The sequence below is a fragment of the Carassius gibelio genome, chromosome A18 (genome assembly GCF_023724105.1).
Source record: "Carassius gibelio isolate Cgi1373 ecotype wild population from Czech Republic chromosome A18, carGib1.2-hapl.c, whole genome shotgun sequence".
Classification (NCBI taxonomy): Eukaryota; Metazoa; Chordata; class Actinopteri; order Cypriniformes; family Cyprinidae; genus Carassius; species Carassius gibelio.
In genome coordinates, this window is record NC_068388.1 from 19215330 (window position 1) to 19228187 (window position 12858).

Consider the following 12858-nt stretch of genomic DNA (forward strand, 5'->3'; position numbering starts at 1 on the left):
TCAGTAAGCTAGGCCCTATGTGTTCAGTAAGCTTGTTTCAGTAAGCTATGTGTTTTCAAGGCTTCAAGGTTTTATTGAATGCTATCTCTATACAAGTGCAAAGTAATGCATTCTTAGTCAGTCTTTTATTTTGTAATTTTAAGAGCAATAAACATATATTGCAATGTTAAGGAATTCATGTTTTTTCATTCAGATATGTAAATCAACATGTATAAATTGTTAGTAGTCAATTAATGGGGAGATAAACGAAATCGAATCGGTCTGAAAAAATTAATCGTTAGATTAATCGATGCATTGAAAAAATAATCGCTAGATTAATCATTTAAAAATAATCGTTTATCCCAGCCCTAGAAACAATGCTACATATTTGACATAAAATGTTAATCACACACACACTTCGAAATTCATAAAAAGTTCATCATGTTCGGTTGTAAAGATTTTCACGATGATCAAAATGTTTAAGATTCATAAACTTTTTTTTGATCACAGATTTTATTTTCTGCAATTGTCCAGGAGTCAATGAAAAAGTCAAACTTGACTTTTGTTGAAGGAATCAGAGCGATTACAGTTCAGATTGAGTTAAAAAACAACTGCTTAAAATGACTCCTCACTCTTAATGTGTGTTACAGTGTATTACACTCCAATAATTAATCAAAGGATGGCAACATACACCACCACAGATGTCTGGACTAAGTTCAGAATATCAACTGACCCTAGAAATGTCCCACTGCGGGGGTGTCAAGTGTCATATCTGAAATCACAGTGAGTTTTTCGAATTACATTCATCATTGTAATTCTGGTTTTAATATCTTGCATATAATTGCCAGTTTCAAAAGACCATGTTATTTGCCCAGTGGTAGGGGCTCAACTAATGACTGACAAAGAGAAGCTAATCAGATGCTTAGCATGAAATCAGTTCTAATAATGGCTCTGAATATTCTCAGCGCTCCAGATATAATGACAGATTTAAATGTGCATCTGCTGTTTGTGATATCACTGAGAGCAGCTGCTCTGTGATTATTTAGACTTTGGTGAGTCTAAAAAAGGACAACAAAGGACGAAAACCGCGAGAAGAAAGATGACTGGCCAACCAATGTCAAATATAAGTGTCCTCCTCCAAAGGAGAAGCCAGAACAGCCTGGGGTGATTATGGGGATTTAAGGAAGCCTTTGAGGGCAGAGTTACTCTCCCTCTCGTCTGGCACACACGTGCATTTTCCAGACTCAGCAGAAACCGCAAGAGGTTTGCACCCGGCATTTGATTTCTAAATGGAAGCTAACAGTTTTTAAGTCACTCCCAGTAGATCTTTTAAATGCCAGATGGAGCTTGATACCTTTACATTTGTGTGTCCCAAATTCGATATCACAACCCATTCAAGACTTTCTTCCTTCTGCTTCAGTGCTGATGGACCCAAATTATCTATAGTGAAAATGAAGCTTAGATAAGTAAAGCAAGCTTGTTATAAACTGATCTGTCAGAAATCACACTTCCCTGTTAAGATGCACTGACAATGTAGAGTCAACAACAAATATTAAACTGAAAGGGAAATTTTATATTTAGTTCTTTAGTTCTGCTTTATTTCAGTTCTGTTTTTGCACTTAAGAGTACACATTCATGACTATGTTTCTTAACACACTTAAGTACAGTTCAAAAAGGGCATATAGCAATGTCAAATTAAAATATTTATGCAAATTTTAAATTGTGATATAATTTGTATTTTTGTTATGCTTTAAAGAATTACACTTATTGTAATGTGTTTCATAAATATAATATTTTCTGGATTACAATCCGCCATCAAAAGAATATATTTGATTGTTCTAGCTGCTGCGAGAAAAGGCTATAAACGATCCATCACCCGCAGGATCCGCATGCGATCGCCTTGTAGGGACAACTTCTTTATGTTTGCAGACGTGACGTAAAGATGCAGTGCCATGCTCGAAATTCCCGCAAAAACTTACCCGAATCACTCAAGTAAAAAACATTATTATAAGCTAACCGTTGTAAATCGGGCTAAAGTATCGCGATAGTTTTGAACACTGGCTGGTTATGTACTTGCTGAAATATTGATTTCAGATAATTTTTAACCAAAAAAGTTATGGACTGCAGCTTTAATATTATATTTAAAGTTGATATATTTCAAATGTTTGAAATTGCAACCTCATCATACATTTAAATAAATAACATACAAGTTACAATAGAAATTACATTAAAGTATATTTCAGCTTACCATAAATGATTGTCGGTACATTCACCAGTACAACTATATTTAAATGACAATAAAAGTAACATTGACATATAATACAATAATACAAAGATTGCTTAAGTTATACTTAAGTGGGTTGAAAAAAAAACACTCATGCTAACTACATTTAATATTAATTTAATTTATAATACATTTTAATTTGTCAGTATATCAAGAATGCTATACTACTTTTCACAAGGATGTCTGTATATCTCATTCTGCACCCTTTGCAGAGAATATTTTTTTGTTATGAATATCAGTTTGCTATGAATATTAATGCTACCTGAAATCATGCCGCTTGCAAGTGTACAATTACTTCTCTAAATGATCAAATTCAGTATGAAAAAAAAATACTGTAGGTCAATGGAACATCCCCACCATGATCGAAAAAACAAACGCATGCTCGTTTGTGCACATTCCACATACTTAAAGCCCACAAATTTGTGGACGCACAAGCAATACCATTGTTTACTGTCTGCATCCCTGAACAAACCCCTAACCCCAAGCATGAACTATTAAACTTTGGCTTGTTACTCATTCAGCACTTGAATGACAGTGACATGAACGATACATTAAACCAGTGGTGTCAAATCAATTCCAGGAGGGCCGGAGTCTGAGTTTTGTTCCAACACTGCTCCAACACACATATTGTACCGTGTAGTTTTCAAATAAGCTCGAAGGACTTGATTATCTGGATCAGGTGTTTAATTAGGGTTGAATCTAAATTCTGCAGGGCTCCGGCCCTTCAGGAATTGAGTCTGACAGCCCTGCCTTTAAACTATGCAGCTTTCTTCTGGTGAATGACGGAGAGGATGACAAAATCTCATGCACTTTGAATTCTTCAATATATCTTGTTTTGTGTTCCACAGACAAAGAGTAAGTAAGGCTTGAACATTAATTTCCCAGAAAATTTCAATCAACTTGTAACTTCAGATAATCCCTAATCCAAACATATATGTATATATGTACAGGGAAATGTATGTAATATTATATATATATATATATATATATATATATATATATGTATGTATATATATATAAATACATATATATATATAAATATATGTATGTATATATATATAAATACATATATATATGTATATATATATAAATACATATATATATGTATATATATATAAATACATATATATATGTATATATATATAAATACATATATATATGTATATATATATAAATACATATATATATGTATATATATATAAATACGTATTTATATATATATACATATATATGTATATATATATATATATGTATATATATATAAATACATATATATATGTATATATATATAAATACATATATATATGTATATATATATAAATACATATATATATGTATATATATATAAATACATATATATATGTATATATATATAAATACATATATATATGTATATATATATAAATACATATATATATGTATATATATATAAATACATATATATATGTATATATATATAAATACATATATATATGTATATATATATATATATATATATATATGTTACATACAATGTTTGTATGTAAAAAAAAACAAAAAAACAAAACAAATACAAATTATAGCTGGGTCAGAAGCAAACAAAGCACACATCTATGTACAAAGACAACTCTTGTCACTGGCATAGAAGTGGCCCACCCCACTCTACAGTCTCAGTGGGTGACTTCCTGTCCAGAAAAGCTCTCAGCCTGAAACACTCCTGCCAGCTTCCTCATAACCCTGATGAGTTTGTGTGAGGGTTTACTGTCTCACTTTTGGCTCACACTCTCAAATCTTTTCATATGGATGCTTTTATAATTATAAAAGTCATTTATTCTATGAGTTATGCACATTAATTTTGAAAATGGAGCTGTCTGGAACAATTCTGTCTGTCACATCGAGGCAGAGTGTTCGATTGTAATATTTTAGATGCATAAAACATCTCAGGAGCCAAAGGACATAAAGATCTACACCGGCACACACCCTAAAATTATAGACCCCCAACACACAAAAAAAGAGGGTATGATCCCAGAGAAACAGAATACTGCCAGCTGTGCAATATGTACCGCATACTATTTTTTATACTATTAATGTACATTGAAAATATCCATGTCATTTCTTATATGATCTTCAGAACGTGCTTAAGTTCATGCCTTACCACGTGTTGATGTTTACGCCAAGCGAGAACTCATGAACCCGCATATGACAGTTGGCTCTGAAACAATGGTTCATCATTTGTTTCAGAAAAACATTGATACACCCACTGTGATATCATGTATATTTCTGTCATGTTCACTTTGTGTGGTTTTTGAAGTGTCATATTCTGAGGTCCTGTTCACTTGCATTACTCACAGATTATTTTCCTTAAAAAGAACATTTTAATTTTTGCATGAGTGTCCCTCCAAAGTAAAAGAGCCAATTGCACTGCAGCTGCTGTTGGAAGTTTCAAATAACATAGAAACAGCCACAAAATAGTTAAACTTTTGCATGTTTGAGCATATGTTGTATTTCATTATGTATCCATTTTGTCTTTGGTATACATGCTGCATACTACGAAGACATAAATAGTATAATGAACAGTATGTTTTTAAATAAATATAAGATTGAAATTTTTATTCAAATCTCATATTGACTTACACTGGTAGCATGTTCAGCATTCAAAACAAAACCACTGTCTATGGAGAATTTTGCATACTGAGTTCTACATGCATGCACAGATCACCTCAGCTTATCTCGAATTTTAGCACTGTTCTTTTGCTGCCTTTTGAGCACAGCTTGTTCCTTCTGGAAATACTAATCTCGTTATTATTGTCATTATCAGAACACGCTGGCCAAAACTGTAAATGCAGAGGCTAATAAAGCCCTCACAGACCCCAGGCAGTTCATTTAACAGTGCTTTGCTGTGGCATTCCTCTGTTTAATAGTAGAGAGCAGTAAAAAATATGGCTGTGGTATGCCTCAGGGAGCGATTATAGACACTCATACTTTTGTCTGATTTCACTGATGTGATTCTTGTTAAATGTGGATCAGAAATATTCCACTATTTCAGCACAGTTTCTCTCAAAATTGCCGAAAAGCTTAGAAGAGTGTTTAGATGGTTACTTTTCTCATTTACACCCTCATTCTTCATACTGAGGGAGGTAAAAAAAAAAAACTATCTTACATTCACTCACACACTCTTGGTTTGCTTTTATCTCTTTGGTGGGGCTGATTTTTCCTCTGGCAGGACACAGAAGCACAAACACAAAGAGGTTTGCCTTCGTTCTGGTCCACACGTGGCTTCACAGTCTCTCAGTGTGTTGGTTGTGTAATAATGAACTGCTGGTTGGTTGTGTGGTGTTATAGTTCAGATATCAGTACAAACAGATCAAAAATACTGTCTCGTGGATTGAGATGGTTATTTTAGAACAGCTGGATATCACATGCCTCTGAACTGGATTTAACTCAGCTAAAAGTGAACTATATAAATTGGGCTGTTGATTTAAAGCATTAATTTAGTGTGAGTAATAATTTGACAAAATAATCCCACTGGTCCATATGTAAATTCCATAATAAATTATATTCCTTTTGCCTCCAGTTCAAGCTTAATGTACACCTTTTAGATATCAGACTGCATATATATTGTACATAAATTACAACTAACAAGTCTTGTGGGTTACACTTTCTGTGAAGCCCATTTTTATAACACATTATAAGGGTATTCTTAAGGCATAAAAAAAGTTTAATCTAATAAATTATTACCACAATTGTTAGTTTATCTAAAGTCATTTTTGCTTATTAGTATGGTTGAACTGCATCATCAAAGGTACTGGTACAAAAGAAAAAGCAGCAAAAGGGCCTTTCACACCGCTTTACTTCCAGATCTAAATGTACAGTACTAAAGTACTGAGATGATTTTCGCGAACTATTTCCTATTACCATTTAAAGGGTTGCATTCGCACCGACCGTGTGTACTAGGAACTGACGTAAGTCAGTTCACAGCGACGTCATTTGTGCGCGGCATTGAACAACAAAAAACAAAGCAGAACAACGTTAACAAAAGGAGATTGGAGGATCAGAGCTGTGTTTTTGTTTTGTCTTGAAGGTTTTACAATAATGGACATGGAATGTCGACGTATACATAAAGCAATTGAAAGAATGGAATGGAGGACTAAGAATCTCCAACGACAACTGGCAGTGCTACATTTGCTACAAGTGCCTGCACTTCAGCGCCCATCCATCTATCTCTGTTCATCATACGTGTGAAATAAGTTGACACAATGTTTACAGTACAGGTGCTTCTCAATAAATTAGAATGTCGAGGAAAAAAGTTCATTTCAGTAATTCAACTCAATTGTGAAACTCATGTATGAATTTGCATGAATGCATGAATCATGTACTCATGTATGATCATGAATTGAAGTCTTTGGTTCTTTTAATTGTGATGATTTTGGCTCACATTTAACAAAACCCCACCAATTCACTATCTCAACAAATTAGAATATGATTACATGCCAATCAGCTAATCAACTCAAAACACCTGCAAAGATTTCCTGAGTCTTCAAAATGATCTCTCAGTTTGGTTCACTAGGCTACACAATCATGGGGAAGACTGCTGATCTGACAGTTGTCCACAAGACAATCATTGACACCTTTCACAAGGAGTATAAGTCACAACAATTAATTGCCAATAAGATGGCTGTTCACAGAGTTCTGTTTCTAAGCATGTTGACAGAAAGCTGAGTGGAACTAAAAAGTGTGGAAGAAAAAGATGCACAGCCAACCGAGAGAACCGCAGCCTTATGAGGATTGTCAAGCAAACTGGATTCAATAATTTTAGAGAATTTCACAAGGAATGGGGAGGCTGGGGTCAAGGCATCAAGAGCCACCACGCACAGATGTGTCAAGGAAATTGGCTACAGTTGTCATATTCCTCTTGTTAAGCCACTTCTGTACCACAGACAGTGTCAGAGGCATCTTACCTGCGCTAAAGAGAAGAAGAACTGGACTGTTGCCCAGTGGTCCAAAGTCCTCTTTTCAGATGAGAGCAAGTTCTGTATTTCATTTGGAAACCAAAGTCCTAGAGTCTGTAAAGGGCAGTCTGTTACTAGAATCGCACCCAGTTCCGGCGGTGTGAAAATGCCAAGAAGTGGGTAGTTCCACAATAATTTCTGGTACTATGAAAAGGTTCCTGCGGTGCAAAAGGCCCTAAAAAGACACTGGATAATAAAATTGGATTAGATACATTTGTGTTGACTTCTTAGTTATAACTGGCGTTACTTTTTTTAATATACTTTTTTTGAGTAAAATGTTACTTTACTAGTTACTTGAAAAAAAGTAATCTGATTATGTAACTCACGTTACTTGTAATGCATTACCCCCAACACTGATTATAATGCATTAAAATTGTTGTTATGATTCACCATGAGATGATACAACATATTCAGGTTTTATATATTACACTATGCATTCATTATAATGCCTTAAGGATACTCTTATAATATTTTATAAATGTGGGCTTCATAGAAAGTTACTAAACAGATGCAAGAAATTAGTCGACAGGCAACTGTAAAAAATGTATTTTATTATGTAACTATTTTTATAGCACGTTTAAAGATGATTCACAGTTTTACTCAGAATTTTAGTGTTAAAGTGCGAATGATTTAAATATTTGGTAAAGTTGTTTGCGTGAATGGCAAATGAGGTACATTCACCGGAAAAGGCATTCAGCCAACTGTATTGCAAATTAACAGGTTTCATTTGTGAAAGTGGATGTTGACGGTGCGCCAGACTGCATTGGTTCAGAGATAAATAATAAAGCCTGCTGACACAACAAACACACACCCACGCGAACCCTTCGTATTTCACCAGAAAGGGAATCTAAGGGTGGACACATGTCCCAGGAAGTAGATCAAGACCTTTGATTACTTAAACACACACCCTGACCCAATGCAAAACATTTCAGCAGTATCCACAGAAAACTGCTGGGTTTTGGAAAAAAAGACATTCCAAACAGTGTCTGCAGTTTTTAATTACCTACTGACGTTTATTGACATGCAGACTCAACACAAATAACCTGAGTGCATCTGTTCTTCTGAGTACCTGAAGCCCAAAATCAGACATGGGTTTTCAGTCTAAATTTTGTTTTAAAGAGTAATTATCACAAAAATAATATACTTGAAAAATACATAACTGCAAACTACATGTAATGTCATCAGCTACTTATTGTGTGTTAATTTCACATAAATTAAAATTAATTATAGTTTTAAATTAAATTACATACTATTACCTGTACTTTATACTGCTGACCCACTTAAGTATGACTTAACTACATCTCACATAAAATGTACTCTCTTTAAGTACACTTAAGTATCCTTTTATTTCATTATTACATTATCTGCCAGTAGCTTTTAAAATATTCTTTAATTGTTTGAAGTACACTATAAGTCACGAGGTAAGGCAGTACAAATCACATGCATTATTTTGCTATACTCTGTATATAGCCCAGCCAAAGGAAAGAAAACCATATTCGAGATCTCTTTGATGCCTGTTTCACACTTTACACAAAAGCATTGTGTAAGTAAAGCAGCAGACCAACATTGTTCTTTCAAACAACATTTTCAGCTCTACAATTCTGAGATCTCCTTTAAGAATTATTAAATACCCTCTGAGCTGTAGATGTTGCAGAGTCACATGTGGCTTTGCATTGTAGTTTCTCTAATCAGCTCTGCACTTACTGATCATGAGGAAAGCATGTGCATGTGAGAAAGAATGTACTATATGTGTGTAGGGTGGGACGGAAAGGTCTGGCAGCTATTCCACTGCGAACCTTGCTCCTCATGCTTTATGAATCTAAGGCAAACCAGTCTGCAGCGGAGTACTGCAATCTGCAATACTTTACTGGGACTGTACAGAATCTTTCCACCACTACAGTCCAGGCACCTTGAACTACGTTTTTATTCAAGGAGTAGGCCCATCTAATCTTCTAATTAACCACCAGCGCATTCAAGCAGCCATTTACATTACAGTGTCAGTTGTTCCTGCATCTTTCCACCTCCTCAACTCCATCTCTACAGTGTCTTGCCCTGTATAATAAACTCAATGCATTAGTAGTCCCATATGGGGGATATAAGAGCTTGAACTGAGTATCCTCCAGTGCAGATAGAAATCTAAACACATTTAACCAATCATCCATTCTCCAAACTGCTTTTTCTATCAATACCTCGTGCCACAACCAAAAAAACACCTTGGATGGATGGTCAGTCTGTCAAATGGATAAAAACATGTTTAACCTTTACAGCTCAGTGATTAGATAGCCGTCAGAACTGATGAAACTGCAATTTAAAATGCCAAAATTGCAGTTAACTGTACTGCAACTAGACATCTGGATATGTGTTTGGTTATAACAGTCTTCTCCATCATTTGATAAATTACTGCTGCTGGTTTCCAGTCCAAGAAGGCATATAAAAAAACCTGCGTGCCCCTGTTCCCTCAAGTTATGCTGCCCAACCAATCAGCATGTAACTGTCAATTTCCATCAGAATTTGCCATTTTTTTGCCAGTGGATTCGGGAGGTCTGTGGCCATGTCTTCTGAGGCTGAAACTGGAGGCAAACTGGTGGATTATTCAGCCAAGATGGAGAGAAAACAAACAGCAGACTTGATCAGCCAATGGAATACCAGAAACATGAAAGAGCATCTCCCTCTCCAGTCCACAACTCCAGAAATCTTTTGAGGGAGACCTCCGGCCAAACCTCACAGTAGCTGAAGAACTCAAGCTTTCCCTCAGAGGGCCACACAACTGAGACAGTCTGTCAGACGCCCCACCAATGTAATGACTTACACATACAACTTGCCCTACCACATTTACGCTTCATCAGCAATGGAGTCCTGCAGTTAAAGGAATAGTTCTGCCAAATGTAAAGATTAAAAGTTCTCAGTTATGTATCTTTAAAGGCTGTTATCATTATTACATGAACATATACACATAGCATAGCTAACATCATTTGGCGTTGGAAGGATCTGGTTTTCTGAGCACAGTTGCTGCAGTCTCTATTGAACCTCTAGAAGATACTCAGCAGGAGAATCTGCCTGTAAGTCTTTTTACAGCTCCTTCAGTGAGATTACACTTATTATTTATCGTGACCACATGGTTGTTTCAGATTTGTATGCCAGTTTGTATCATAAGCAGTTCAAGTCTGTGAACCTTGCCAGCAATAAACCAAAAAAAAAAAAAAAAAGTGCGGCTGTTCAGTTTTCCACTGCCCTTGCATTCAGCCAGCTCAAATATCACAGATTAACTTCTCCTCGGAGAGCAAAACCTCAGACACAAAGCCCTGAAGAGATGCCACAAGCACTTGGCGGATGGGCGACCTGTCACAGGCTGTCACGCCGGGCGAGGAAGATGAGTACGATGATGAATGTTAAATGTGTTAATGAGAAAAGTAGCCACACGTGCCTGTGCTCGCCTGCACCGCCAGACAGCTGTGAATAGAGTTTGTGAAACAACAACAACAACAAAAAAACAACGAGAATGAGAGGACTGATCCCTTACCTGGAGAGATCTCTCCTTCACTCTGTTCCCCAGAATCTGAGTCCATCTTTCCACGAAAAAACCTCTCCACTCTTCTCCTCTTCTCTTTTCACTACTTCCTCTGTTTCTGTCTGTCTCTGTGCTGTCTCCCTGCACTGGAAACTGTTTTCTTGAGCTTTAATGCACCAGCTCTCCGTGTTTAGAATATAACTGACTCAATGAGTGCACACTGTTTGCAGAGCGCCTTTTCTGTGCAGTCAGACTGCCTTTTTTCACTGACACTCACTTGCTTCCACTTTCTCCTCTCATTTGCTTCCTTCCCCTCCCTCTCTCTCTCTCTCTCTCTCTCTCTCTCTCTTTCTGTGTCCCTCCTCCCCCTTCTCCCCTCAGCTCGACATTGTTATGCCTACAAAAACATTAAGAAGAGGAAAACTCTGCCTCTCCCTCTGAGCTGATTTCTTGCCTGTGCAGAAGGTTTTGTATGTTGAAGAGGTTTTTTCATTCAGTCATATTGCTGGGTGCTTTTTAAGGGGCAACTTCAGTATTTAATGTTAGCAAATGCTTTTCAGATGGACAAGTGAATCAGAAATGACAGCGGTGTTGGTGCTGTATTAGAGTGACGGTGCCACATCAACCAGCTAAAAAATAATAGAGAGACAAAGTGACTAGGTGCCATCAACAGGTCAATGCTAGTTTAGCTGGTTTAGTTAGCCCCTGCTGGTAGGTGATATAACTACACCATTATAGGGGGAAAAGCATCTTTCTCTTTTGATGGTCATTTGAAGTAGTTGCATATTGTGTATATAAAATAGATTTTGAACCATGTCTTGATTGTTTTCCTCTGTTTTCTGCCTTTGATATACGGCTCTGTATAGTCACTATAAGGGTTTGGAATTGTGTGCGTTCTTGCTGTACCATCAGTCAATTAGTGTCAGTGAATGTCATTTCCCAACAGCTTTTGCTTGATTACTCATAAAACATAAGCCTGAATTTAGATAGATTTTTGTACCTCCAAAAGTGATAAGTAGCCTACAGATATATTCAAGTATAGCAAAAACCTTAGAGGATGTATTCATGTAAGTATCTCATCTACTTGAATAGAACAAAATCATTTGTTTCAATTATATTTCAATAACATATTTTAAACCGTATTTTAAAATCTGACACCAACCAGTGTTCGATTTAAAGGGAGATGTGAGAAAAAACAACAACAACAACAACAACAACAACAAACCTGGCCAAAAGCATCTCCCTGTAAAACCATCCAATTTATATTAATAGTGTACTGTTTTATATAAAGCATCTAATGCAAATATTTATACTTTTTTACATATGATAATGTACAAGATAAAAATAATGGCTATTGGCCAATCAGATCTGAATATTTCAATGAACTATGCACAAGATCAAATAAGTATTTGTCTGATTTGCACTCTTTTAAAAAGGCCAAGAGGATGGTGCAAAAACAAGAGAACAGAAGGTAAGTCGACTGTCTTTTAGGACATTCCCCTAATGTGACATTAGAAAGAATAATGGATATAAATACATTGATTCAATAAGGAATCATTGTCAAGGCTGCATTGAATTGTTGAAAATGAATCCAATCACCAAGGTACATGCATATTCTAGGTATATGTATCTGTGAAAAAAGTCAGGTTTTAGTCCCTGAAGTTTTGAGCAAATAATCTGCATCAAGAGACAACAATTCAAACAATGAAGGGAGAGAAATGATTCCCATTAGAAATGAGCACCCTCTCTTAATCATCCACTGTGAAAGCTTAGGTGCGCAGAAAAGTATGGGGCTCAAAAATAATGGTTATTTGGAACTCACTTTTAGAGTTATTTTTATTAAGAATGACAAGAAGAATGGGAATGACTTTAGAGGCAGTAATGTTTAGACTATATAAACACTTCCCAAAGTGAAGTGCCCTTCGATTAATTCCATTAATCAGGTTGGTTGGTACACAGGGGAGTGTGTGTAAGAGAGAGTCTGGTGCTTAGTCATATGAGACTACAGTCACTTAAGTACATCATTAATTTTAAAATGACTTCTATTAAATTTGAAATATGGTTCAAGTGTACTGTCGAATCTACTGACAAGCATTTAT

At 35.8% G+C, this 12858-nt stretch overlaps 1 protein-coding gene across 2 annotated transcripts in view; it reads right to left on the reverse strand.

Annotated features, from left to right (window-relative positions):
* Positions 1 to 11065, reverse strand: part of LOC127934186 (tumor necrosis factor alpha-induced protein 8-like protein 3) — a 50954-nt gene extending 39889 nt beyond the window's left edge. The window contains exon 1 of one of the 2 annotated variants that reach the window (XM_052531406.1): positions 10772 to 11065. Coding sequence is in view for 1 of the 2 variants with exons in the window: in XM_052531405.1 (XP_052387365.1) it covers positions 10772 to 10817 (46 nt within the window). In the remaining variant the exon portion in view is untranslated. The remainder of the gene's footprint in view (positions 1 to 10771) is intronic. The other variant, XM_052531405.1, reaches the window with a different exon arrangement.
* Positions 11066 to 12858: the final 1793 nt, after the last annotated feature.